The sequence below is a fragment of the Brassica napus genome, chromosome A2 (genome assembly GCF_020379485.1).
Source record: "Brassica napus cultivar Da-Ae chromosome A2, Da-Ae, whole genome shotgun sequence".
In the NCBI taxonomy this organism is placed as follows: domain Eukaryota; kingdom Viridiplantae; phylum Streptophyta; class Magnoliopsida; order Brassicales; family Brassicaceae; genus Brassica; species Brassica napus.
Genome location: NC_063435.1, coordinates 1367736 through 1392721, shown reverse-complemented (window position 1 = coordinate 1392721; position 24986 = coordinate 1367736). Strand labels below are relative to the sequence as shown.

The 24986-nt window shown below is 38.6% G+C and overlaps 9 protein-coding genes across 10 annotated transcripts; 4 read left to right on the top strand and 5 right to left on the bottom strand.

Annotated features, from left to right (window-relative positions):
• Positions 1-38: 38 nt before the first annotated feature.
• LOC106364629 lies at positions 39-906 on the top strand. Its single transcript, XM_013804164.3, has 2 exons — positions 39-337; positions 650-906. The coding sequence occupies exons 1-2, from the start codon at positions 186-188 to the stop codon at positions 723-725; spliced, it is 228 nt and encodes a 75-aa protein (XP_013659618.1). The 5' UTR covers positions 39-185; the 3' UTR covers positions 726-906.
• Positions 907-1827: 921 nt separating this feature from the next.
• Positions 1828-2555, bottom strand: LOC106364632 (glutaredoxin-C8). The gene has a single exon (XM_013804168.3). The coding sequence runs from the start codon at positions 2475-2477 to the stop codon at positions 2064-2066; it is 414 nt and encodes a 137-aa protein (XP_013659622.1). The 5' UTR covers positions 2478-2555; the 3' UTR covers positions 1828-2063.
• A 3388-nt stretch (positions 2556-5943) lies between these two features.
• LOC106364633 (U3 small nucleolar RNA-associated protein 18 homolog) lies at positions 5944-7846 on the bottom strand. Its single transcript, XM_013804169.3, has 2 exons — positions 7763-7846; positions 5944-7674 (listed from the first exon to the last, which is right to left on the bottom strand). The coding sequence occupies exon 2, from the start codon at positions 7654-7656 to the stop codon at positions 6166-6168; it is 1491 nt and encodes a 496-aa protein (XP_013659623.1). The 5' UTR covers positions 7657-7674; positions 7763-7846; the 3' UTR covers positions 5944-6165.
• A 212-nt stretch (positions 7847-8058) lies between these two features.
• Positions 8059-10054, top strand: LOC106429960 (mitochondrial phosphate carrier protein 3, mitochondrial). The gene is made up of 6 exons (XM_013870730.3): positions 8059-8515; positions 8695-9056; positions 9134-9177; positions 9250-9464; positions 9570-9694; positions 9776-10054. The coding sequence occupies exons 1-6, from the start codon at positions 8189-8191 to the stop codon at positions 9819-9821; spliced, it is 1119 nt and encodes a 372-aa protein (XP_013726184.2). The 5' UTR covers positions 8059-8188; the 3' UTR covers positions 9822-10054.
• A 519-nt stretch (positions 10055-10573) lies between these two features.
• LOC106381816 (translocon-associated protein subunit beta-like) lies at positions 10574-11998 on the bottom strand. Its single transcript, XM_013821749.3, has 6 exons — positions 11732-11998; positions 11460-11558; positions 11277-11385; positions 11103-11174; positions 10981-10986; positions 10574-10897 (listed from the first exon to the last, which is right to left on the bottom strand). Exons 1-6 carry the CDS (start codon positions 11911-11913, stop codon positions 10775-10777), a joined length of 591 nt encoding a protein of 196 aa, XP_013677203.2. The 5' UTR covers positions 11914-11998; the 3' UTR covers positions 10574-10774.
• Positions 11999-12366: 368 nt separating this feature from the next.
• LOC106367232 (zinc finger protein KNUCKLES) lies at positions 12367-14342 on the bottom strand. The gene has a single exon (XM_048748270.1). The coding sequence runs from the start codon at positions 13317-13319 to the stop codon at positions 12810-12812; it is 510 nt and encodes a 169-aa protein (XP_048604227.1). The 5' UTR covers positions 13320-14342; the 3' UTR covers positions 12367-12809.
• A 50-nt stretch (positions 14343-14392) lies between these two features.
• LOC106379682 (exocyst complex component EXO70B1-like) lies at positions 14393-18182 on the top strand. The gene has a single exon (XM_013819578.3). It carries the CDS (start codon positions 15248-15250, stop codon positions 17339-17341), a length of 2094 nt encoding a protein of 697 aa, XP_013675032.2. The 5' UTR covers positions 14393-15247; the 3' UTR covers positions 17342-18182.
• A 959-nt stretch (positions 18183-19141) lies between these two features.
• Positions 19142-22091, top strand: BNAA02G01930D. Of its 2 annotated transcripts, none has more exons than XM_022698965.2 (14): positions 19142-19385; positions 19482-19576; positions 19655-19768; positions 19848-19952; positions 20036-20107; positions 20205-20317; positions 20410-20532; positions 20610-20678; positions 20767-20854; positions 20943-21014; positions 21091-21191; positions 21280-21397; positions 21475-21648; positions 21726-22091. In XM_022698965.2, exons 1-14 carry the CDS (start codon positions 19289-19291, stop codon positions 21744-21746), a joined length of 1362 nt encoding a protein of 453 aa, XP_022554686.1. In that variant the 5' UTR covers positions 19142-19288; the 3' UTR covers positions 21747-22091. The 2 variants fall into 2 exon arrangements, with proteins under 2 accessions (XP_022554686.1, XP_013658419.1); XM_013802965.3 differs by having other exon boundaries at positions 21719-22091.
• Positions 22092-22141: 50 nt separating this feature from the next.
• Positions 22142-23667, bottom strand: LOC106367233 (chalcone synthase 3). Its single transcript, NM_001315548.1, is given in 2 exon segments — positions 22142-23136; positions 23405-23667. Coding segments are annotated over 2 exon segments (1185 nt in total). The 5' UTR covers positions 23595-23667.
• Between the last annotated feature and the right edge of the window lie 1319 nt (positions 23668-24986).

Here is a 24986-nt window from a genome sequence, read left to right as displayed (position 1 = left end):
CCCATAGAAAAGGGGATAGTACTGAATGGTGAGCGAATCACGACGAACGAACGAATCAACTGCCTTGGCTGCTTCTCCAAGCAAAAACAAAAAAAACAAAACATAAAACCCTCTTTAAATCCCTAGCGTCCCAACCCAGAAGCAGAAACAGAGCAATCTTCCAATCGAATCCTTAAATCGAAAGAATGGGTTTAACGAATTTCATACTGACGGTGGCCGGAGTAGGCGCCGTGGTGATGCTATTGAAGAGCGACGTCAAGCAATCTGTCACCGTCTTGAGGCGCAACGTCAAACACATCCGCCACTGGCTCGAAGAAGAAACCTCCGCCGCCTCCAAGTTAGTTCCTTTCCTTTCCCTTTGGTTATTGCAATTTTTATGATATATAAAAATAGAATATAATGTTGTGTCCGTTCCCTTGACCGTTTCCGACCAAAGATAATTTGAGTTCTAAAGATAATTCCAACGAAATTGTGGTTTTTTTGTGATCATCAGTTTGTATTATGGAAATTATCTTTTGAGATTTGGTAACTTTAGATTTGCATAAGAGTAATGATTGGTCACTGCTGATAGTGATAGTTCTGTATCAACACAGACCAAAGTTCTATGTGTTGTGTTACTGATGAGTTTGATGTGTTTTTTTTTTTTCAGGGCAGCACAGTCGATAAAACCAAAGGAAATTGAAACCAAGGTTCCGGGGAAGGACATTCCCAAAGAGAAGAATTAGTTTGTCCACGATGTTCTTTTTTTTTTTGGTTACAATTTGATTTATGACTATGGTATCAACACCATTGTCTTCTTAAACTAATTTTAGTCTGTGGATTTTAGTTTTCTGTCTCAATCTCACCTCTTAAACGTTTGATCACTCTTGGAAATGAAACACAATAATATAGTCATGTTTTTTTCAATCTTGTTTTACAATGACATCAATTTCCCAAGGGATTGTTCTTTTTATATGTATCTCAAGTTTGATGGACCACCTACTCATTTTGCAGCAGTAATTGTTTTTTTCTCCTTAATACATATTTCTTTATAGTACTTTGATATATTTACTAAATGACTACGAACTGAATGAACTCATCTACTCTTCTAGTATGTCTGATGCCAAAGAAGTTGAGACTGGAATCAGACATATGAAATGGATCAAAGGCATTGCCATCTCTCGTTCACAGTTATCTTCTGACCTGTCTGCGTCTTTCTGTTCATCATCTGATCCTGATTCCATTCTTCCATTTATTCGGGCACTTGATGAGAAGCACCAATAGGCAACTTAGATTCCCCAACTTGTTTCTTCGCTTTATTCTGTGTAGATATCCTATACCTCCTCTAGGCTATAACCTAGTTCTCTGGGTGAATGCATACGTTACAAGTGACAACTCGTTAATTGTTGTCTACGTAAGACTTATTCTAATGAATATTATATTTTTCGTACGTTATATACGATTTATTTTCTTTTTCAGTGGTGAGCAGCCCTTTAACGTGTTACTGAAGTTAAAGGTTTAAATAAGCCTTTTTAACTGAGAAAATGTGTTCTGTTGTATTCATTATTGTCAAAGAAGAAGAAGAAGAAAAGCTGTGGAGCTATTAGATCAGCATGTACTTACTGCTATAGAGCTCATCTCTGACACAGCGGTCGGGTCAAAGTCACAGATTATAAGCTTGTGGTTGTCCACGTAATCTGATGTGGGGGGACCGTCATTTATTTTCCCCACCGTTAACGGTTATAACGGTTAAGATTTTATGTCATGAAAACAACCTTACTATTGTCTTAATTTGACCATTAATTTTTGCAAGTCAAAGTTGTAAATGTAGAAATAAGAAAGTTAATCTAGAGACGGAGATTACTAAATACTCCTATATATATTAGTGTAGTTAAGATAAACAAAGAGTGTTTTTAGCTATAAGCTTAAAACAAACGCACCACTCTTTTCCCTTCACTCTGTCTCTCTAATTCAACATTATGATTAACCTAACCATTTTTTTGTTCTTTAAACAAAAAAAAAGAAGTGAAGAAACAAAAAAAAAAAGGAAAAATAAACGCAGAAGAAGGTGGACTTTGGTTGGGTCAGAGCCAGAGAGCACCAGCATCTTTGAGAAGAGGGACGAGTGAGCCGTTGATATGAGAAGCCATCACTCTCTCCATTGCTCCCACCATCTTCCCACCGATGAATACCACCGGAAGTGCCCCCGGAGAAGTTGAAGCGCCGCCGCTGGAACAGCCGAGGAGACGAATGAGAGCTCGGTGGATATCAACTCCATGAGGGTGGAGGTCGAGCTCGTGGACGGCGGGGCTGACTCCCAGTCCGCGGAAGAGACGCTTGACGGCGTGGCACATGCAGCAAGTGCTCAAGCTGAATATGACCACCGCGTTTTCTGCCGCCATCGATTCTATTCTAGCCAAAGTCTCTGACGGGAACACATTCATGTTGTTCATCTTATTGTAGGACAAGGAGCTCCGAGTTTCGGTCTTGTATTGCATTTTTGCTTTGTCACTTAGAGAGATAGATAGTGTGTATGTTTGTGAGTTGGTTGGGATGAGGAAAGAATAAGAGACATGCAGACTATTTATAGAAGGTGAACTTCTACGTTTAATTGGTAGATATTATTTATTCTATATTCGAAATGATAACAAAGTAATTGATGTGATAGTCATGGTTGTTATCTTTCATAATAACATGATACTAGGTAATAACCCGCGCCTTGCGCGGGATGTGATTATTAGTTTTGTTATTTTTAATAAAAAAAAAACAAATCTATTTAATCTGGATATCGGTTCGGTTTTAAGTTATTTTTTTGTTTTTAATCTCCTAAAATATAACCATTATTTTAAATTAATATTTATTTTGGTTTATTCTGTTAGAACGTTTGTTTTTTAGTTTTTTTGGTAAAATCCAAAAATTATTATTATTTATTTATTTTCATGTTATAAATTTTAGATAATCGTCATATTGAACCAATAGTTTCATAGTTTGTAAATGGATAATAGTTCAAGAAAAAAAATTTATTAAGACAAATCATTTTACTATAATTTGGTCGGTAGTGAAAGAAACATTAAGAAAAAAAATGTTTCAACTTCCAAAAAAAAATTGATACTTCACTGGTGGTAAATACTTACACAGTGTTCACATAAGGTGCACATGCATATGTATGTAAAAGTATATAAAAATAAATGATAAATATATAAATATATTGTTAATTAGTATTAAATAACATTTTTGTTCTAAATAATACATGAAAGATAAAATTAAAATTAATTAAAAATTAAAAAGGCTTTGACTCTGATATCCGAAATGATTTAGAATTTTAAAGAATATCTGATTTGATCCGTAAATAAAATAAAATTTAAAAAATAATTGAAAATTTTAATAATAACATTTTATTACAAAAATAAAATATTATTTAACTTTTTAAATTTTAATACCTAATATAATAAATTTAATCCATAAAAATATTGTAAAACTTATATAAACTATAATATATATAACATATATATATATATATATATATATATATATATATATAATTCTGTACATATATGTATATATATGCATATAACAGATCAAATTTGATATCCGTTTCTAAAAATATTGGTATTTGTGATTTGTTTTTTTTAATTGTATTTTAGTAGTTGATTTGCTTCGTAGAGTTACGATGTCCATATTTTTTGGTTCAAATCAAAACGGATAACGAATTGAATCAAAACTTATAAATATTTTGCCCAACTTTATCCGTAAACAATAAAAATAATATATATATATATATATATATAGTTTAGCTTTTGATTCGTTATTTGTTTTGATTCGAACCGAAAAATCCAAAGTTTTATTTGAACCATGCACATAAGTTTTATATTAAAAAAAATAAAAAAGTATATAGTGTGAACACATTTATGAATATAGTGTGAACGCGTTAACATATTTATTATCAAATCATTGTGAGGTTGCCACGTGTATATTATAGTGTGAATGCATTTATTACAATGCTTCTCCTTTAATATATAAGGGATAATTTCATTAAGTTTATATATGTTTTCCAGTATTTTTTTTTAAACAATTTTAGAAGTATAATATGTATGATATTTGCAGTTAAATAGGTTAATAGAACTAGGGAATTATTGGCAATAGATATATATCATTCTTGTCGGTTATTACTGTATAATACAGTTACAGTTACTAGCTCTGTCTGCCAAATTGGTCCAATAATATGTATAAATTATAGAGACGCGTCGAATAAAAACATTGATGCTGCCAAGTGCCAACATTATGTGAGCAAGTCGTAACATTGAGATGAGGTCGAATGTATATGGCCGGTGGGTTTCCGTTATATTCCTTTGTTCACTTTATGCTCAAATTCCTCTAATCAGTCTCTATAAACAAGCTACACATTAATATCATTACCAATATGATCAGAAAAGGAGGTGGAATATTTTCTTTGGAATGTAATCCACCTAGAGCATCGATCCTACACATACATAGCTAGGCATATATATTATATATGAGTTTAAAAATGTAATCAGGATCGCATCGCGTATAATCATTTAACCAAGGCCCAATGGTGGATATATAAAACTGAGAAATGTTTATAAAAAGGGAATAAAGGACTCATCAATATGCTTGGAATGAGCTTTTTTTTTAAAAAAATGAAGACACTGTTGATATAGTTGCAAAACCATCATTTTACTTGCTAAGATCAGAATGCCAGTGTTCTTGATGTATGAAATCTACAAGTTGGCATGTGTTCTTGCTAGCATATTCATATTTACATATATGAATTTAAAGCAGCAACTTCTGTTAGGTGATAATTCATAATAACTTAGATTGTAATTGTAGATAAGCTCACTAAAAGCCTGAAAAAGCTTGAATTTGACAAAGTTGGTCACATGCTACTTTGGCTTCCATCATGCATGCGTTGCCTTTTCTTATCTGCGAATTCGCCTTCTTGATTCTCATGTTTGACCAACCCCTCCCCAAATAAAATCGTTGTCAGCACAAACAACTTGTTACGAAATATGTAGGTACCATAGTCACCACCTCTCGTCCATTCTATATGAATAAAATTCATAAAGTTTTTCATAATTATAATATCTGATCATATTCTGATTTTTTATTAAAGAACGGAGGCTTGTTAGGACATGGATATTAGTTTAAGTGAGTCCGAAGAGTTATATGTCCCTTCATTGGTTTAAGATTTGGTGAATAAACTAAAGCTGATTATATTGGACTAAATATTTGGCTTAAGGTAGTAATTAAATAATTTTTTATTTAAAAACAAAAAGAAATCTTGAGGGGATTACGTTTGTCGGACCAACTTTAAATCGAAGGTCGTTACAGAGGCCTTACGTAACACATGTCATCAGATGTAGAACTTCTGTTGACCAGCTGGTTGGTCGGTTTAGACGGTTATAACCCTGAAAAAGTAAAGGTTCTTAGGCTTTTGAGGAAGGATATTTTTGGAACCACACACATTTTTTTCTTTTCATTCAAAACCGTGACAGTTTGTTGAAAAACATGTATTGACTATAGTATTTGCCACAAAATGTGTAACTCTATAACAAGAAAAATGTGAAGTAGTTCCAAGTCTTAGAAGACACATTCTAGTCTCTGTATTGCATTAAGGAGGTTTCAAAGAAGGCGAGTGAAGAGCCCCTCACACATTCCTCTGCCTCTTCATCATTCACTATCAATGAAATGTTTACCTGATAAAATACATTTCCTTTCATTTATAAAATCACAAAAACACTTTGAAAGCCTGTTTTGTTCGTTCATTCCATTAACTTCAAAAACAAAATAGATACACTAAGTAAGACTGAATCTAACTCTCATTCACCTTCTCTAGTCTAATATGAGTGATTATGTCTGAACATTCCCTGAAACAGTTTCACAACTGCAATCTTCTCTAGCTCATCTAACACATGATCAAGCTCTTGTTTCACACCGATATTACATATAAGATACCTTCACAAAACAAAAATATCTACCATAGATCACGTTTGAAATAGGAAACTGCAACTATCAAAGTAATTGGAATTAATACAAAAAAAAATCACGTTTTTTTTATTTCATGGGATGTTAAATAGTGTTGTTGTTGACATAGCGTGAGTCCCACTCAATCCCAAAAAAATCAGAAAAAAATAAAATAAAACAAACTGCCCTAAGCTAGAAACCACTTCAAGCATTCTTGTAATGTTTCAGTTGGTACAGCAAAACTTCTCCCACAGAGTTTCCCATAGCCATGAAGCCACCTCCGGGGCTAAAGTCCAAGCAGCGAGGACTACGCACGCTCCTCCCCATCGGCGGCCAGTTCGAAAAGACCGTTAGCGACGGAACATGAACCAGCCTAACACTGTTTTCCTTCATCGCCGACCCTATAGCAAGAATCTGAGCGTCATGGTTAAACTTCATGAAACCTATCTGAGAAGTTAGATTCTCCACCGTCTTCACCGGCTTCCTCTTCCCTCCCACGAACTCAGACGTCTTGTAAACGTTAACAATCCCTCTCTCCGTCCCAGAGGCAAACAACTCTCCTTTCATGCAAAGCGATGTCCCGCACGTGCTGCCTTCATCAACACCTTTGTATAAACACTTCATCGTCCTCAGATCCCATACATACACTTCCCCGTCTCCTCCTGAGCTCAGCAGCTTCTTCCCATCTTCGCTAAACGCTAAAGACCTCACCGAACCGTTCATCTTTAACGTTCCTGTGAGCTCTTTAGTTTTACTTGACACGAGTAAGATGTAGCCTCCGTTTCCAACGAAGGCTATGGTGTTAGAGTCTTGCGAGACTTCGAAACTCTCCAAGCTCTTCTCCTCTCTACCGACCAAAGGACCGATTCTATCGAAGTTCGCCTTCTCTAAATCAAAGCACTGAAAGTAGTTTCTCCTCCCAGAGACAATCACCTGAGAGCCGTTTGGCAAGAAGGAGGCTTTGTGAATGGGATAGTCTTCAAGAACGATGCTTTGTATCTTGGCGTTTCTCTTCCCATCGATGTGGAAAAACTTTAATCTTTTGTCCGAGGCGGTGAGAAGAAGCTGAGCGTTTTGGTGGAAGTGGACAGAGTTTATCGGAGTGGTTGAAGGATCGTTTACGTTAGCATTATCGAGTTGTGTGTACTCGAGAAGACCAGAACACAGCTTGTTACCACCAGACTCCACCACAAGATCTTCATTAGTTCGAAGGATATCATCATCACCATCATTTAAAGAATCAAGCCGAGCCCAATCTGTTCCTGGGTTAAGCTTAGCGTGATGAGCTCTCAGCCTCGCAATATACTCAGAACCGGAGATCGAACTCTCCTTCTCCTCTCTCTTTAGCTTCCTCAGACGGTTGACAGTAGCTATGTTGACGTTTATCTCTTTCTCTTCTTCGTCCTCCCACGCAGCTTCTCCCTTTCTAACTCCCTCAGATTGATTGGTATCATCATCATCTTCATCGTAATCTGGTGTGTGCGTCAGCGTCACAGCAGAACGGTTTACATGAAACAAAGCGGAACCGTCATCGAACGTGGCGGGGTTATAGAGAGACCCGAATAATAAAGTCTCAAGCTTTTTCATTTCGACCTGATCTTCCTCCATCTTTCTTCTCTTTCCCTTGGCCTCATCTTCGGACTCTTCTCTTCTAAGCTTAGTTGTCGGAAAGTTCTGAGATAACAACATGCTCATCGCTTCGTTTGTTTTTATCTATCGGGGGAAACAGAGATTCAATTAAGGCTAATCTCAGTAAGAATTACTATAAAAGGTATTACTTTTCATGTATGAAACAACTTACAAGGTTGCGCTAACGATCGGAACTCTCACGACGGTGACAATCGGCGGCGAGAGATTATGTTCGGTAAGAGATTTAAGGTTTTGGAGTTTTCGTGTTATATATAGTTTTTGATTTGATGGGTCACATCTAAAAAGCCCATGGGCCAGAACAATAAAAGAGTTTAAAATTATTACAACGTAGCCTTTTGATGGATCGTGAAAAGCCCATGGGCCAATAAATAAAATTAAACAATTAGAATGGCAGTTTCGTAATTATCGCAGAGTATACGCCTTGTTCCAACGGATTCTAGATGTCCAATAAAGAACAGAGACTGAGAGTTGGTGGTAATAACCCTAAGTGAACGTGAGATACAGACCATCGCCGCACCCACACTCATTTCACAAGCCGCGAATCTTATCTCCGTTCTCTCCTCCCTCCTCCGCCGCGATGGAATCGTCGAAGAACTCTTTGATCCCAAGCTTCCTCTACTCCTCTTCCTCATCTCCTAGATCCGTACTCCTCGACCAGGTCATTAACTCCAACTCAAACGCCGCGTTTCAATCCCCCAACCTCGAGAAGAACTCTCCTTCTCCATCTCCGAAGACGATGGCGTCTCGCAAGAACTTCCTCATCGCCTCCCCCACCGAGCCGGGGAAAGGTATCGAGATGTACTCTCGCGACTTCTACGCCGCGTGCACCGTCGGTGGGATTCTCAGCTGCGGTCTCACTCACATGGCCGTCACACCTCTCGATCTCGTCAAGTGCAATATGCAGGTACGTTTCATAGATCCGCGTCCACGTGTTTAGATCTAGGTTGTTGGTTTTAGATCCGTGATCTAAGATTATTAGCCGGTTTAAATTGGTTATACTGCACATATAATTTAAGCTTGGTTTAGTCCGGTTTAGTATCATTCTTTACATTTCTCTTCGGTGTTCTTCAACCTCTATTATAGATTGATCCGGCCAAGTACAAGAGCATCTCGTCTGGCTTTGGGATTCTGTTGAAGGAGCAAGGAGTGAGAGGCTTTTTCCGTGGATGGGTGCCTACTCTGTTGGGTTACAGTGCTCAGGGCGCTTGCAAGTTTGGGTTCTACGAGTTTTTCAAGAAGTACTACTCTGATCTCGCTGGACCTGAGTTTGCTGCCAAGTACAAGACGCTTATCTACCTTGCTGGTTCTGCTTCCGCTGAGGTGATTGCCGATGTGGCGCTTTGTCCGTTTGAAGCTGTTAAGGTTAGGGTTCAGACGCAGCCTGGGTTCGCTAGGGGGATGTCTGATGGGTTTCCCAAGTTTGTCAAGTCTGAAGGATACGGAGGGTGAGTTACGTTTTCGTTCTCTCTCTTGTTGCAGCTTAGTGTCTGGTACTGATACTTATATTTATTTGTTTATGCAGGTTGTATAAGGGTCTTGCTCCTCTCTGGGGTCGTCAGATTCCTTGTAAGTTTTGGCCTATATATATTTTCTTTGAGGCGTAATACGTTGTGCTGATGATATATGGAAATGTGACAGACACTATGATGAAGTTTGCTTCGTTTGAGACCATTGTGGAGATGATTTACAAGTATGCTATCCCCAACCCGAAGCACGAGTGCAGCAAAGGTCTGCAGCTCGGGGTTAGTTTTGCTGGAGGGTATGTTGCTGGAGTTTTTTGTGCTATTGTGTCCCACCCTGCTGACAATCTCGTGTCGTTCCTCAACAACGCTAAGGGAGCAACCGTTGGAGATGTGAGTTACTGTGTCTGTAATACAAGAAAGCTATAAATTATTGAAATTTGTGTTGATGTTGGATAAGTAATGACTTTTTTTTGATGAAATGAAATGTTGATGCAGGCGGTGAAGAAGATTGGAATGGTGGGACTATTCACCAGAGGGCTTCCTTTGAGAATTGTGATGATAGGGACATTGACCGGAGCTCAGTGGGGTTTGTACGATGCCTTCAAAGTCTTTGTTGGCCTGTAAGATCCTCTTTCTGATTTTCTTTCTTTCAATACCACTTCCAAAACTGCAAACTCTAATATTATTTTAATTTTATTCAGGCCAACCACCGGTGGTGTTACTCCAGCCCCTGCCGTCAAAGCCTAAAGACTTAAATGATGATGAAAATGGTTAGGATTTTTGTTTGGAAAGAAACAAATAAAAAAAAACGTATGATGAGGAAGAGTGAGCTCATCCTCCGGATTCAATATATTATTATTTTTTTTGAAATTTGTGTTGCTTAATTCAGGATTGTTCCCAGACTCAAAGATAGAGATAGTGGGAACATCCATTTTTACTACTTTTGCTCTGTTTAATTTGAAAATCTCCTTTTGTTGCTATTTTTGGTTGGATCCCCCAAATTACGACTTTACTATTACAGCAAGAGTTACTATTTTGCTTTGCTTCATATACTTAAGCATCAAACTGTCTACCGATTCTGAATATTACCATAATTGAATGTTTTTGGTAACCATGATGAGTTATGTTAGATAAGGTGACAAACAGTGAAAACGTTTAAAACGGTTTTATGGGTCTACACTTATATAGTGAGATTAATTTGGAAAACTATTAGGTTGACCAAATCAATGTACTTGAGTGATTAGTAAATACTAGTTACTAATTATGTATCATCATTGACAAGATGGAGCTTGTAGGCTCGGTCTTTATATTTTACACATAGGACCTATTACTTTTCCAAACATCAGTTAAGAACCCATAACAAATAAACTCATAGGCAAACTCATCAAACCAATAACCAGATTAGACACTACAAAACGGCTATGGTATTAAACAGGACACATAGCAAAAAGGCAATTAAAGTAAACAACAAACATGACAATCGAAAGAAGAAGGCAGAATCAAAGTAAAGGAGGCCTTCATGACTATACTCTCAAAGAGAAGTCTTTTTACGCAAAACAAAATAACTTAATAAGAAAAGTACTCTGCAACACGAAAATTAAAGTGTGTTCTAAGATTCTTACATGTTTTGAAAATTCGTTTTAAACTGCTAGACACAACAAAACAAAAGTAACAACCTCTCCGAACTTCATTACACGAACTTAGCGTTTCTTCTTGCTGCCAGCTTTTGCTGCATTGGGCTTTGAAGGTGTTGCTATCAAGTACACGAACAAAACCACCATGGAGATCACTGAAACAAGCGATCCATATTTCGCCAGCACCCTCTGCAACAATTAAAACACAATAAGTTAAGAACTTGTTATCTTCGATGATAGGAAGGGGAGAATTGCATTGCACATCGAGTTACCTTGGCCTGAGATTATTATTACAGCATCATCCAATGCACAACACAAGACAACAATAAAAGTCAATAACGAAAAGGAAGAAGATATGACTGAAAGAACAATACTTTAAGAAATCAAAATTTACCAGGGCCAACGGGTCCATTGGAGGTATGTCTGCGAGGATGTTTAGAGGTAGTATTGGAGTTGAGTAAGCTTGCTACAAACAAACAAACAAATTTATAAAATGGGTTACTGTAATAATCAATCTCTCCATCTAAAAAGAAGCACAAAGAGAGAGCTTATAAATAAATGGCAAAACCTGTAGAACCGCCTTTGTGGGGACGCGGAAAGTAACAAGAGCAGGAGCACCATAGAAAGGTCCTTTAACCTTTGCCTCAAGTTCGAAAGAATGAGACACGATACCTCCTCTACATACAAAGATCACATCAGTGAAAAAAAGGAAGCAGCTAGGAGCTAGCTACCATAAGAGTGAGAAACTCACGCATCAAGTCTCTCCCATGTTCTTGACTTGTTTCCGTTAACAAGTTCAAAAGTTTTCTTAATCCACGTTTTATCAGTCAGAGTCACATCATACGCCGTCCTGTGATCAAAACACCAAATCACTGATCCATATCTATAGATCTAACGAGTCTAATAAATTAGCTAATCTCTTCATGCAAATAGACGATCAGATACTAGATTGGATCGGAAACGAAATCGTGTGAATCAGATGGATTGCGAAGCGAAACTAGAGGAGAGGGAAGAGGAGGTTACGCAGATCCTTGGTTGTAGATGTCGAAGGAGACGAGGACTCGCTCGGCGCCGGATTTGAGCCTGTTGAGAGTCGCTTTCTTGTGGACCACCAGGAACGGCGTTTCCGAGGTCGCGAAGGAAGCGGAGACGAGGATGAAGATCGTCAGGGCGGAGATCAGAAGGTTAGCTGAGGGGATCGCCATAGTTGTTTGGAATTTGGAAATGCAGATGGTGAAACAGATCTGCGATTGATTTTTCCTCAGCTCGTGAAACCTCCGACGAGGACGACGATGTTATTACCACCACTCGGAAGGGAAAAAGTCAATGATGGGCTCAATGTTTTTCGCCTGATAATGGGCCCAATTAAAGAAGGCCCGTTCAAGTTAATAAATTGCATTATTTTGGTCAATAAATTGCATTTTTACAGTACCAATGGTATGTAACAAATTTGCCATGTTTCATCTCTAACACCACCACATTGCCGTTGGAATTATACATTTTTATTTAACATAGATAAAACCTTGTAGCTGTGGTGAGGTAAAAGTGGTTGTCGTGTGAGGCGCTTATAAACGGCAAGCAGTTTACTTGTTTCATTTGGGGAAAAAATAGATTTGGATGAGATGAGCGTCACGTGAGTCAGTCACGTGGGTGATGATGAGATGTTGGATTCCGCACACGTACCAACTTTATGGAGACGGGCAGAGAGCAGATCGGAAGACGGTGGTAGAACTTCCGATAGAGACATAATCGGAATCTGTCGTCGTCTCCGAATCAAGGTCGTAAAACAAGCGAATCATTAGTGATGTGTTTGTCCATCTTCAACTTGATGTTTTATATTTCGGAAACAAATCAAGTTCATGTTTGTTTTCAAATGCATTATCCATCAACGCTTTGAAGTATTTAGTTGAACATGTAAATATAGACTGATCCATGCTCGATTATAAACTAAATAGTAACGATCATTATCAAAAAGGTAGTTTATATTAAAAGTAGGAGATGAACACAAAAAGAGAAAGATAGAAACGGCTACGTAGCTCCAAAGTTGTACTTAAAAGAGTCACCTGAACAAGACAAAACAGAAAAAAAGTAACAACTAACTTCATAGACGGAGAGAGAGATCCAGCTCTGGCTCCTCTTCCTCCACGCCACCAATATCGCCGGCAAATCCGAATGGGTACGCAAACGGATACGGATACGGGTCGACGTACCCACCCATCACCATCATCGTTTGTTGATCCGGTACGTTCCATGCCGATCCGGTAACCGAAGTGGATCCTTGAGGTGGGTTAGGGTAGTAGTAGTTACACGGGTAGGAGGAACGGAAGAAAGTGGCGTCGTCGTGGTCATCGATGACGGATGGAGCATGAGCGACAACGCCGAGGTTGCGGCGAGCAGCGGCGCGTTCACGTTTGTGGGCGTTCTGGTGACCGCCGAGAGCTTGGGAGGTGAAGAACTTGCGTGGACAGTACTGGCACGGGAAGAGGCGGTGGATGTTGGGGTGTTGATGAGTTCCGGGGAAGGAGTGTTTTCTGCTCGATGATGATGATGATCGGTGTTTTGGTGGAGGACTTACGTACTGGTGGAAAGCCGACGGTGGTGGCTCTGCCATTTTCGAAGTTATTAGTTACAGAGAGAGAGAGAGAGAGAGAGAGAGGTTGGGAGAGGTTTTATGAAAGGGTTTAAGCTGTCTCTTCTTTGTTTGTTTGCGTAGCTTGTTGCAGAGAATATCTGCTTTCCAAATGACCCTTTTGCCCTCGGCTTCCTCTCTCTCTGTGTAACTAATTTCACAGATCCCAATTAATCCTTTTGCTCCATCCATATATGCATGGGATGCATATATACACACACTCCTTTCCTTAATTTCAATATAAGATAATATATATCTCGAGCGAAAAATTAAACATGCACTGTACTTCCTCTCCAATTTACATCATGAGCAAATGAATTAAATTAATCTTCTGATTGTAACGCAAAAGTACAGAAAATAAATTGTAGCTTCGTTGAATGGTAGGAAGACACCTCAAAAGAGTACATAAATAGTTAACTGCGTGTTAGTCTGTTTTTATCTTTAAAACCGTTTAATTGTCTTGTGAAAAATTAATGAACGTATAGTAATTTAAAAGATTAGAAGTTCTTAACTGAAATCTGCTTCGTTAATATAAAAAGTAGAAGTTGTTTGATGTGATCAAGACTTCTCTTTTCTATTTGCTTTTAGAATAAAAGTTATATAGAAGAAAAAGAGAGATTGGTTGCTTTTTGTGTTTGGACTGTTACATCCAGCAACGAGAGATAATCTGGTAACGACACGTTCTGACTAGACAGTTGTGTGCACTGTGCAGTACACATACAAGTTGTATGTTACAACACGAGTGAGTACATCATCACACTTGATTGAACTCAATTAAAAGTTTGAAATCCTTAACAATACTCTTTATTAGTGAAAGTGTTTGATTGATATGATACGATAGTACCTTGTTGTTGTGACGCCCAAAGAAGACAATAAGGAAAGAAAGGAGACCAAGTTCCAAGATAGATTGCCAAACAAGGAAGGTTTCTATGTTTCTCTAACCATCTTTATTCTTTCCATTCTCTCACTACTTACCCTATCACATACTCTCTCCATCCACTTCCTCATCATTGCATTTTCCTTTTTTTTTTTTTTTTTTTTTTTGGTCAAATGCATTTTCCTTTTCTTCTTCTACTCATAAAACGGATTTATACTTCTACAAGATATATTTGTCTCAAAAAAAAAAGATATTTTTGTCTCTGTATACTCTAAGCCCAGCATTATAACAGTGTATAATCTCGTTTAGGGCCCATATACAAGGAATACACACAAGTTTTCTTTCTCCTCCATCAAAGCCATCCTCTTATTTGAGCAATAGTAGCTACTTTAGAGCATGGCCAATGGGGAGTTAGTTTCTAAATTTTACAGGAAATCCAAACCAAAATATCTAGGCTTTTCAGAACTCCAACGAAAAAAATCCTCCATTGGACATACTCTTATATATTTCTTTTAAAATTGACATTCTCTGTTCCAGTTTACTATATTAATATTTTAGATGATTCTCTTCTTGTTAACGGAAAAAAAAGATGATTCTCTTCTTACAAATGAAAATTTCATAAAAAAACAGGTACAACACACAATTATTTGAAAGCCAGAAAAGCTTTTTTTTATAATAATAATAAAGCATCAAGAAATGCAAGATTCTTTATGCATGCACGTATATATAATTGTGTGAGGAATATGCGTGCGCACCATACACCCCACGTTACCCGCTTTTTCATCAAATCATTGTTCATCAATGCACATATACATTTACATTACATCTTTCACTGAGTTAAAAATAGAATACAAGTCAACGGTCAACCACCTAAAAACAAGGCTCCCCTACTTCTTCGATTCAGCCATTGTGTTTTGCGACCATCTCCATTACCACACAAATCCTAAAGTCTAAACGAAAACACACAAACACATGAATCTCTCTGTTCTCACCATAACATTTTTAAGCTTTACGTAAATATTAATACTAATCGATGGAGAAGAACGACAAGGAGCCTGATGATCATCATGATCATGATCTTAAAGACAAATCCAGTGGAGAAGAGAAATGCGACGTCGTTTCAGATGCTCAGCCACCAGATGATGCCCATCATGAGGATGGTATCAATAAAGACAATGTCGATGAGACAGATCATGACCAAGGAGACAAGGTTGACTCACCATTAGTACAAGAAGTACCAGAGATTACTCAAACCCTCGAGTCCTTGTCAGAAGAACTCGACCAGCTTCTCTCAACTCTCTCCCTTCATCAAGAGCAACACAAAGACAGCGCCAAGGAGAAAGAAGAAGATGATGATGATTACTTTCAGATCCCGCAGTTCGTTGGCAAGTTCTTGGATCTCTTTGAAGACAAACTCTCCAAACACGACTCTGGCGAGCCTAAAACAACATGGTACCAAGATCCAGAGGAAGTATCTTCACTTCTTGACGCAGTGGATCGCGTCTCAAACCTTATGAGGCTATTACACAACACCAAATCTTGTCTTGACCATCACGAGCCCTTGATCAACCACGCTGGATCGATCCAGCAGCGTGCAATGGCCTTCTTGGAAGACGAGTTTCGTATCCTTCTAGAAGAATCCGTGATCAAAGAGGCTGCTGTTGTCACTGACGACAACAGCAGCCAAAGGAAGAGTTCAGCAGATCAACAAGACCACCACAACGACGCGGTGGTCTCACAAGATCAAGACCAGATGGTTGTTCCGGAGCACGGTGATCAGGAGATAGAATACCCCGGTTACTCAGAGGAGATGGTTATGTTACTTAAGAACATAGCAGAGAAGATGAAAGCAGGAGGGTACGCGTGCGAGTGCAGAGAGGTTTATTTAGTATCAAGAAGGAATATCTTGATGAGTACGTTGAAACAAGACTGCGAGTTCGAGAAAGTAAGCATCGACGAGGTGCTGAAAATGAGCTGGGACGCGCTCGAGAGAGAGATCCCTATATGGAACAAGACTTTCAAGAACTGCTCTTCCCTCTTCTTCCCCGGGGAGTTCAAACTCACCGAGAAGATCTTCCCGGGGGATGAAGGGAGCTTGTTCTGCATTGTCACCCACAGCCTCGCAATCCAGTTCTTGGGATTTTACGAGGCTGTGGCAATGACCAAGCGCTCCACCGAAAAGCTCTTCAAGGTCCTCGATATCTATGAGACGCTCCGGGACAGCTTCCCAGCGATGGAGAAGCTGTTCCCAGAGGAGCTATGCAGCGAGCTGAGGAACGAGGTGAACAGTGCTCGTTCCCAGCTAGGAGAGACAGCTATTAACATATTCTTGGATCTTGAGAACTCTATTAAATCGGATTCTAGCAAGACCCCTGTGCCGGGAGGCGCGGTGCATCCCTTAACGAGGTACACTATGAACTACCTTAAGTACTCGTGCGAGTATAAAGACACGTTGGAGCAAGTGTTCAAGTCTCATTCAACGATGGAGCGAGAGGATGAGGAGGAGGAGAAGAAGAAAGAGGAGAACTCTCCCTTCGCCAGCCAGCTGATGAGGATAATGGACTTTCTCGATGGAAACATGGAGGCGAAGTCGAAGCTCTACAAAGACATACCACTAAGCTGCATCTTCATGATGAACAACGGGAGATACATAGTGCAAAAGATCAAAGGATCGGCAGAGATACACGAGGTGATGGGTGACACATGGTGCAGGAGGAGGTCGTCTGAGCTGAGAAACTATCACAAAAACTACCAGAGAGAGACGTGGGGGAAGCTGCTTGGGTTCTTAGGGCATGAGGGGCTAATGCATAACGGGAAGATAGTTAAGCCTAATCTTAAGGAGAGGTTTAAGAGCTTTAATGCGACGTTTGATGAGATACACAAGACGCAGACCACGTGGGTGGTTAATGACGAGCAGCTTCAGAGTGAGCTGAGGGTTTCTATAACTGCGGTTATGATACCTGCCTACAGGGCTTTCATGGCTAGGTTTGGACAGTACTTGGATCCTGGTCGGCAGACGGAGAAGTATGTTAAGTACCAGCCTGAGGACATTGAGGATCTCATTGATGAGCTTTTTGAAGGAAACACTTCCTCCTCTTCAACCGCCACGGCCAAGAGAAGAACATAGATTCTTTTTCCTGTTGCAGCAACACTTTTTGTTCTTAGTTTTCTCAAACCTTTATGTCTTCTGCTACTGTGTTTTTGTCTGAATGCCACAACTTGGATGTGTAAATGTAGTTATTAATCAGTTCCATCATTTTTGAATAAAAAGACATTTTTATATTTGTTGATAGCATAATGGTAAAGTTATGTGAACTCATTGCTAGTACTTAATTCACCTTTTATTAAGTCAGGACTTTTGTGTTAATTCCTCAATCAGATGTTCTTAATTCATTGCTGTAAATTTCAATACTTTGTTTACACTTAAAAGTCACACATGGTTTTTCTCTATGGACTTCTCAGAATGGCTGTGCTGATCAGAGGAGAAAGCGGATAAGCAGTGCTAATGTGATTCTGTTCCTCCTCCTAAACGGAGTCTCTTGGCACAAGTACTCACCGTCCCTCATGAAACTTTCCAGCTTGAGAATCTGTCTGAGGTGCTTTCTAGTGAGGTAGTAGTAACACAGTATAGCTTCTAGCTTTACACCTTTTGAGATGTTTAAGTTTTTCTCTCACCAGGTTTGGCGGGATTGCCTATCCGTTGGCGAAAGAAGTTATCTGCAGCAGTTCCTCCCTCAGGGAGTTGATGTGGAGCTAGTTGTACAACAGTTGCTTGGTGGAGAGAATTTTCATTTCGGAAGTCCTTTTCTTGATTGGTTAGTGACAGTATGCAATAGTGATAGGACTCAGAGAAGGTGCTGAGCATACTTTTTCACATGTATATGCAAATTACCTGTTAATATTCTTTCCTTATTTCAAACTGCTAAAGTTTCTAGTCCATTTTAGGCCTAAGAGCTGTGCAGTAGAGAAAGAAAAATCTCAACGTCCCTTGCTTCCTCAAGAGAATGCTGTAAACGTGGGCGTGAAAGCTAGAAAAAGGGACAAGCTACCGAAGCTTAGCGTTCAGCAAAGTGATGGTGCTAAATATGGAAAAAGATACAGTCACAGAAACAAAGATGTTATCAACTCTCTGGAAAGAGAACTGAAGGACAAACTCAATGCAGAAAACTCTCTGCAGAAGCATGATGTTGAGTTAGACTTGAGGAAGAACGATCAAGAGAGTTTGAATCCAAACCAGCGTGGTGATTTAGCACCTGATTGGCCAGGAAAGACAGGTTGACATCTATGGCCAAGGAAGCATGTCAGACAACATTTACAACGATGGACGTGGACTCATGATGCAGCGGCCGAACTGGAACACCAGCGTTACTCAGATTGGAGTCACCATACAGCCTTTGTTAAATCAGAACTGGCAATCTAAGAGCATGTGGGCAAACGCAAACGGTGTTGAGAGAGATCCAAACCTTCTCAGAGTTGCTCATAACGCAGAACAGATCATTCACAGGGGAGGCAGCTCAGATCAAAGCTTGTTCTCTGTCTTCTCTCAGTGCAGCTCGAGATCTGCTATTGAGTCAGAAAGTTCGAGTGATCAAGTGGTTGCATCAGGTAACTATGAAATGGTGATGGGAGGAGTAGGCAGCATTTTGGCTCAGCCTACTAACCTGCTTGATTAAAAGTTTTGGGAAATAGTTAATAATAAAAAGTAATACATATATAACCAATATTTAATATGTTTTATTAATATGAATGAGAATTTTAAAATATGTTTGTTTTTGAAACAAAGAGAGTATGTTATAAGTTATAATTAATTTAAAATAAATGTTTATAATATTTATAGTCATAAAATTTCAACTGACCAACGAGGAAATGGAGAGGAATATATGTAGAGATGTGAGGAGGAGAAAGAACAAAAGTACTTCACCTCCGAAAAGAATGGTTAAGCCACAAATGAACAACTAACTTTTTCACAGAAAAAAAAAACTATGAAGCTTCTTGTTTTTATCTGATTCCTAGAAACGCAGAGGCATCTACAAGTTTTGTTAATCAGAAAGAAACACAAGATTAAGAATTTAAGATGAAGGAGAAGAAAAAAGATGTAATCAGATTGGAGAGAGAAGCTGTGATCCCAATTCTAAAACACAAGCTCACCACTGCCTTGTCCCTTCACTTTGGTCTCTCCTTTTTTTCTTACCATTTCATTTCTTCTACAATTATCTATTTCTCCTCTTTATAAAACTATACATTTTTTATATATAATCATTCTCCAGCTGAAAATGGTGAGAGAGAGGAGTTCCTGAGATTCTGCCAGAGAGTGGAATGCACCATTAGAGCTTGGTACCACCTTCACTTTGAAGATCTTATGGTATAATCACCAATCCATCATCTTCTTGTCTTTCTTTTAAATCATGTTTTAAGTAAAATGTTATTGTGTTTGTTGTAGCAACTATATTCACTCTTTGAGCCTGTCCGTGGCGCCCTTAGGCTTCAACAACAGAATCTATCTCCTCATGAGATTGATGTTCTTGAACACCAATTTCTTCAACACTTATTTGAGGTTTTTTTAATCTTTGTTTCAATTCCATTTTTTCTCCCTCTAACTACAAATTTAACGTATAAAAAAAACTCCAACCAAGGTCATGGAGAAGAGCAACTTCAAAGTGATAACCAATGAAGAGATACAAGTAGCTCTCTCTGCTCAGTATCGTCTCAATCTTCCTATTGTAGTTAATGAAGCTAAGGTAACGTACCAATACTATTATGACAATCTACAAAAAATATTTGGAAATGGACATCTTTAATGGTAGTAGCTATATATCTGTAGCTTGATACAAAGTTGTTGACAAGATTCTTCTCCAAGTTTCCCCGCCATGATCTTCCTCATTTCGCTGATAAGGTAAACTAATCACTCAGTATCATGAATTCAACACATTGCTTTTCCATAACAAAATATAGAAAAAAAAAGATCTGATACATGTATGTGTCCCTTGAAGTATATAATATTCAGACGTGGGTTTGGGATAGATCATATGAAAGCTTACTTCTTCCTAGCCAAAGTGGATACCATCCTTGTCCGTATTTGGATGTTTCTACTCACCATCACATGGTGAGAGCTACTTAACTCTGTTGTTTCTCTGTAATATAACTGAGACATGCTAACAAACTACAAAACTTATACTCAGATATGCCATGTTTCAGTTTAAAAGGATTAGTATATGGGAAGAAGGAAGAAGGGTTGTCAGAACAAATTGATATTAGCATTGAAACAGAGAAAGATAGTTTATACATTGAAAGAATCCGCATAGAGAAGCTAAATCTCAGGTTTCTAGACCACTTCTTTTCCATTTCTTAAAGGCTTATTGTTAAAACTAGATCATTAACTTGTCTGACTGATTCAGTCTCTCAAACTTGATGAAGAAGATAACCATCCAAGAGCCTACCTTTGAGAGAATCATTGTAGTATACAGGTAACAGAAGTAGAGTAGTAGTGGGGGTACTTGTAGGGATGTGTGTTTAATTCTCATCTTGGTTTTGGATTCACATACATACAAACAGGAGAGTTTCAGGGAAGAAAGAATCAGAAAGGAACATATATGTGAAACACTTCAAAAGCATCCCAATGGCTGATATGGAAATAGTACTTGTGAGCATCTATTAACCAAGACTTTTGTGCTCAAATGTCAAATGTATTTTACTGATTATAAATTAACTCATTGCTCATAATGATACAGCCAGAGAAGAAAAATCCAGGTCTTACACCTTTGGACTGGGTCAAGTTTCTTGTCTCTGCTGCCATTGGACTAGTCAGTTCTGCTACATTATTCTAAAGACTTAATTAGACAAAAAAACAATATGATTTACTAAACTCTGCTTGTACAGGTCACAGTGGTAAGTTCAGTGAGCCTGAAGAAAACTGACATCAGAGTCATTGCTGCTATACTTAGCACGGTTGTGGCATACTGCATTAAAACATATTTCACGTAATCTACACTCATTAATCAGACAACAACCCTCACTTTTGTTAAACTAATCCTTGATTAGATCTTTATTTTCCCTGAGTTAATGTAGATTTCAGAGAAACTTGGTAGATTATCAAAGCCTTATCACAAGATCTGTATATGATAAGCAGCTAGATAGTGGAAGAGGCACTCTGCTTCACTTGTGTGATGAAGTCATCCAACAAGAGGTGCTAATTACTAATCCATTTCTTACCTTTTTATGGTATATTCTTGTGTTTTTCTAACAAAACTGATAAAAATGCAGGTTAAAGAGGTTATCATTTCATTCTTTATGCTGATAAAGCAGGACATTCCCACGAGCAAGGATGAACTTGACATGCAATGTGAAGCATTCATCAAAGAAGAGTTCAACGAAAGTTGCAACTTTGATGTAGATGATGCTGTCAAGAAGCTAGAGAAGCTTGGACTTGTCTCTCGTGTAAGCTGATGATGATCTTGTCTCCATATATGTATGTTCAGTAAGTAAAACTAATATTGAGGTTGGTCAGGATTCAGAAGATAAGTATAGATGCGTGAGTATTAAGGAAGCAAATGATATAATGGGAACAACTACTGAAGAGATGGTGCTTAAGGCAAGAAGTGGTGGTGACTATGAAGATGAAGAGGTAGTAGATAATGAGAATCAAATGAATCCTGAAGATGAACTCAATGCAAAGGAACAACGTTACCAATCTAAGTTAGGTGAGTTTGAGACCTTGTGGATGTAAAAACAAGATTAGATGTTGTACTAAAAGACAGATAATTAAACAGCGAGTCCACATATTTCACATGATGTCACACTAATGAATTTTTTTTTTTTAATTATTGCATTACAAATATTATCTTAAATTGAAAAAAAAAAACATAAAGACATGATATGATGGTAAGTATGTGAAAGGTAGGTAGGCATTTATAGGAAGAGAGCTTTCTGTTTAGACAGGAACGCTGTGTAGGACAACTGTCTCCACGGTGAGACCTGGTCCGAACCCAAACAAGACACCCCATTCTAACCCTTCACCTGTCGTGGCCACACCATCTTCCTTAGACTTCCTCCTCATCTCATCCAATATAAAGAGGACACAGGCGCTAGACATGTTTCCATACTCGCTCAACACGTGACGCGTGGCTCTCATCTTCTCTGCCTTGAGTCCTAGCTTCTTCTCAACGTCGTCAAGGATCGCTGGACCACCAGGGTGAGCTATCCAGAAGAGGGAGTTCCAGTCACTTATCCCTAAGGGTTTAAACGCTTCGTCTAGACTCTTCTCAATGTTCTTGGAGATGAGTCCGGGGACGTCCTTGAGGAGATGGAAGGTGAGTCCCACTTCCCTTAAGTGTCCATCTATGGCACCGTCCGAGTCTGGGAGGATGGTCTGAGCAGCAGACACCATCTCGAAGATGGGCTTCTCTCCAGCAGAGACATCAGGGTCCGAGCCGACAATGAGCGCGGCTGCACCGTCGCTGAAGAGAGCTTGTCCCACGAGTGAGTCAAGGTGGGTGTCAGAAGGGCCACGGAAGGTGACGGCTGTGATCTCAGAGCAGACCACGAGGACACGTGCGCCACGGTTGTTCTCAGCGAGGTCCTTGGCGAGACGGAGGACAGTGCCGCCGGCGAAGCAACCTTGCTGGTACATCATGAGACGCTTCACGGAAGGGCGAAGGCCAAGGAGCTTGGTGAGCTGGTAGTCAGCACCAGGCATGTCAACTCCAGAGGTGGTGCAGAAGACAACGTGTGTGATCTTTGACTTAGGCTGACCCCACTCCTTGATGGCCTTCACTGCTGCATCTTTGCCTAGCTTAGGGACTTCAACCACCACGAGGTCTTGTCTAGCGTCGAGAGAAGGAGCCATGTAGGCGCACATGTTAGGGTTCTCTTTCAAGAACTCCTCGGTCAAGTGCATGTGGCGTTTTCTTATGGTCGACTTATCGCCTATTAGAGTCATAATCAAGTTAACTATGTGAACATACTAATAAGTATAGTTTAAGGTAGAAGACTATTAAATTTTCGGTTTTATCTATTTAATACATTTTTTTTTGTTAGTTAATGAACTAAAAATACGGATAGAACTGGTGAATTATTTAAATGTATTTTGAAAATGTACAACAAATTTTAAAAACTAAAAATGATAAACTGATGAATTATATGCCAAAATTCTAAATGGAGAAATATATACAAAGTAGGGTTTGTTAAGACATACACATGCGCTTGAACTTCTCCTTAAGGTCGGTCATGTGTTCACTGTTGGTGATGCGGAAGTAGTAGTCTGGATACTCAGCTTGGAGCACATGGTTCGCAGGGTTGGCCGTACCTATCGCTAAGATGCCTGCAGGACCGTCTGCTCTCTGTGCCTTTCTGATCTCATCCAACGAAGAAGGCCCCATCACCATATTAAACCAACTAGGTTTTAACTAAAGTTTGATCGATGTGTTACTTTGCGTAATAAGCAAGTTATGTATGTATGTTTAGAAAGCATGGGAGAGTGAGATATTATATAACAAGATGACAAAGGGGAAAAGGAGAAGGGAGTGTGGTAGGTTTGACGGACGGGCAGATGAAGCACAACGTGTACAGGAGTTAGCTCCCTTTTATGTGGTTCTCCTTCTTGCTTCCCTTTTATTTCGTTACTTACCAAGAACATTGAATGGTTGGTTTTATTTGATTTTACGTATATTCGCAACAACTAAGTCCTATTAATTTCTATGTTCGTATTTATTATATATTTGATGTATACATCACGAGACATGTACAACTAGCCATCTACTAGGGGTTGGTTGTATAGTTTCGCCACCATACTTCCCACACACGTGCATACTTAACTGAGTACTAATACTAATTTTCCTTTTTAATGTACCTCCTCATTCTATAACTAACTAATTAGAATTAACATTAGGTACGTATCGTTTTCTCTCTTTTTGCATTCCAACAACGCAAGATGCATTTGCTTTTGTTTTTCTTTTTTCCATTAACTATTTGGAAAACATTAGTTTTGCTTTATGATTCGACCATAAACAACAGTTGTGGACTTGTAGGAATTCATGTCTTTGGAATAAATAATAATTTTCGGTTTCTAATAATAATTTTTTGATTATTTAAAAAAAATAATCAAAGGTGTGCCCTAGAATTTCACTCGTTTAGCTGACCATTATGGGTGGGAGGGGCCCATTATAAGCAAGAAATCACGAGAACCTGACTGTGTTTCCTAAATGGTCCAAAGCGCGTGTTTTAAAGCTCGTGCCTGCCGGAACCGGATCAAAACGATGGAATTGAACGTGTCGGCTTGGGTTTTGCTTCACACGTTTGTATCTTTATCTTTTTACTAATTAGTCTTTAAGATTTTAGTGGTCTTTTTTTATTTTATTAAATATTTCTGAAGCGTTAATTTTGAAATTGTCTTAAATTTCTATGTACTAGTAAATAATGTACCAGTAAAAATGTCAATAAATATATGTCAATTAGAAAAGTTAATTACTTTTTCTACAATAAATATATTTTCCTAAATGGGAAAACCGTCTTTTAGATTGCTATAATTAAATACATGTCTAAAGAATTATAAATTTAATTATCTTCATACAATCAATATTTAAATTCAAAATGATTATTTACCTCACTTTGTTTTTCTGCTTTAATATTTCTTTGCTTTCTTTCAATTGATTCGCGTTTGTTCGTGACATTATTTCACATGAATTTCGTAGATATATTATATTAATAAAAAATGCAAACCAAAAAATCATGTCACCTGCTAAGTGGTCTATGAGACATTTCTAATCTTTTTTTTCTCC

Bases quoted from the DNA above. Each gene is read 5' to 3' on its own strand.
- LOC106364629 (XM_013804164.3), top strand. From the start codon at position 186: ATGGGTTTAACGAATTTCATACTGACGGTGGCCGGAGTAGGCGCCGTG. The intron at 338-649 runs GTTAGTTCCTTT...TTTTTTTTTCAG, and splicing joins GAAACCTCCGCCGCCTCCAA to GGCAGCACAGTCGATAAAAC.
- LOC106364632 (XM_013804168.3), bottom strand. From the start codon at position 2,477: ATGCAATACAAGACCGAAACTCGGAGCTCCTTGTCCTACAATAAGATG.
- LOC106364633 (XM_013804169.3), bottom strand. From the start codon at position 7,656: ATGAGCATGTTGTTATCTCAGAACTTTCCGACAACTAAGCTTAGAAGA.
- LOC106429960 (XM_013870730.3), top strand. From the start codon at position 8,189: ATGGAATCGTCGAAGAACTCTTTGATCCCAAGCTTCCTCTACTCCTCT. The intron at 8,516-8,694 runs GTACGTTTCATA...CCTCTATTATAG, and splicing joins TCGTCAAGTGCAATATGCAG to ATTGATCCGGCCAAGTACAA. The intron at 9,178-9,249 runs GTAAGTTTTGGC...GAAATGTGACAG, and splicing joins CTGGGGTCGTCAGATTCCTT to ACACTATGATGAAGTTTGCT.
- LOC106381816 (XM_013821749.3), bottom strand. From the start codon at position 11,913: ATGGCGATCCCCTCAGCTAACCTTCTGATCTCCGCCCTGACGATCTTC. The intron at 11,559-11,731 runs GTAACCTCCTCT...TTTTGATCACAG, and splicing joins ATCTACAACCAAGGATCTGC to GACGGCGTATGATGTGACTC. The intron at 11,386-11,459 runs GTGAGTTTCTCA...CTTTGTATGTAG, and splicing joins ACATGGGAGAGACTTGATGC to AGGAGGTATCGTGTCTCATT.
- LOC106367232 (XM_048748270.1), bottom strand. From the start codon at position 13,319: ATGGCAGAGCCACCACCGTCGGCTTTCCACCAGTACGTAAGTCCTCCA.
- LOC106379682 (XM_013819578.3), top strand. From the start codon at position 15,248: ATGGAGAAGAACGACAAGGAGCCTGATGATCATCATGATCATGATCTT.
- BNAA02G01930D (XM_013802965.3), top strand. From the start codon at position 19,289: ATGAAGGAGAAGAAAAAAGATGTAATCAGATTGGAGAGAGAAGCTGTG. The intron at 19,577-19,654 runs GTATAATCACCA...TGTTTGTTGTAG, and splicing joins TTCACTTTGAAGATCTTATG to CAACTATATTCACTCTTTGA. The intron at 21,398-21,474 runs GTGCTAATTACT...ATAAAAATGCAG, and splicing joins ATGAAGTCATCCAACAAGAG to GTTAAAGAGGTTATCATTTC.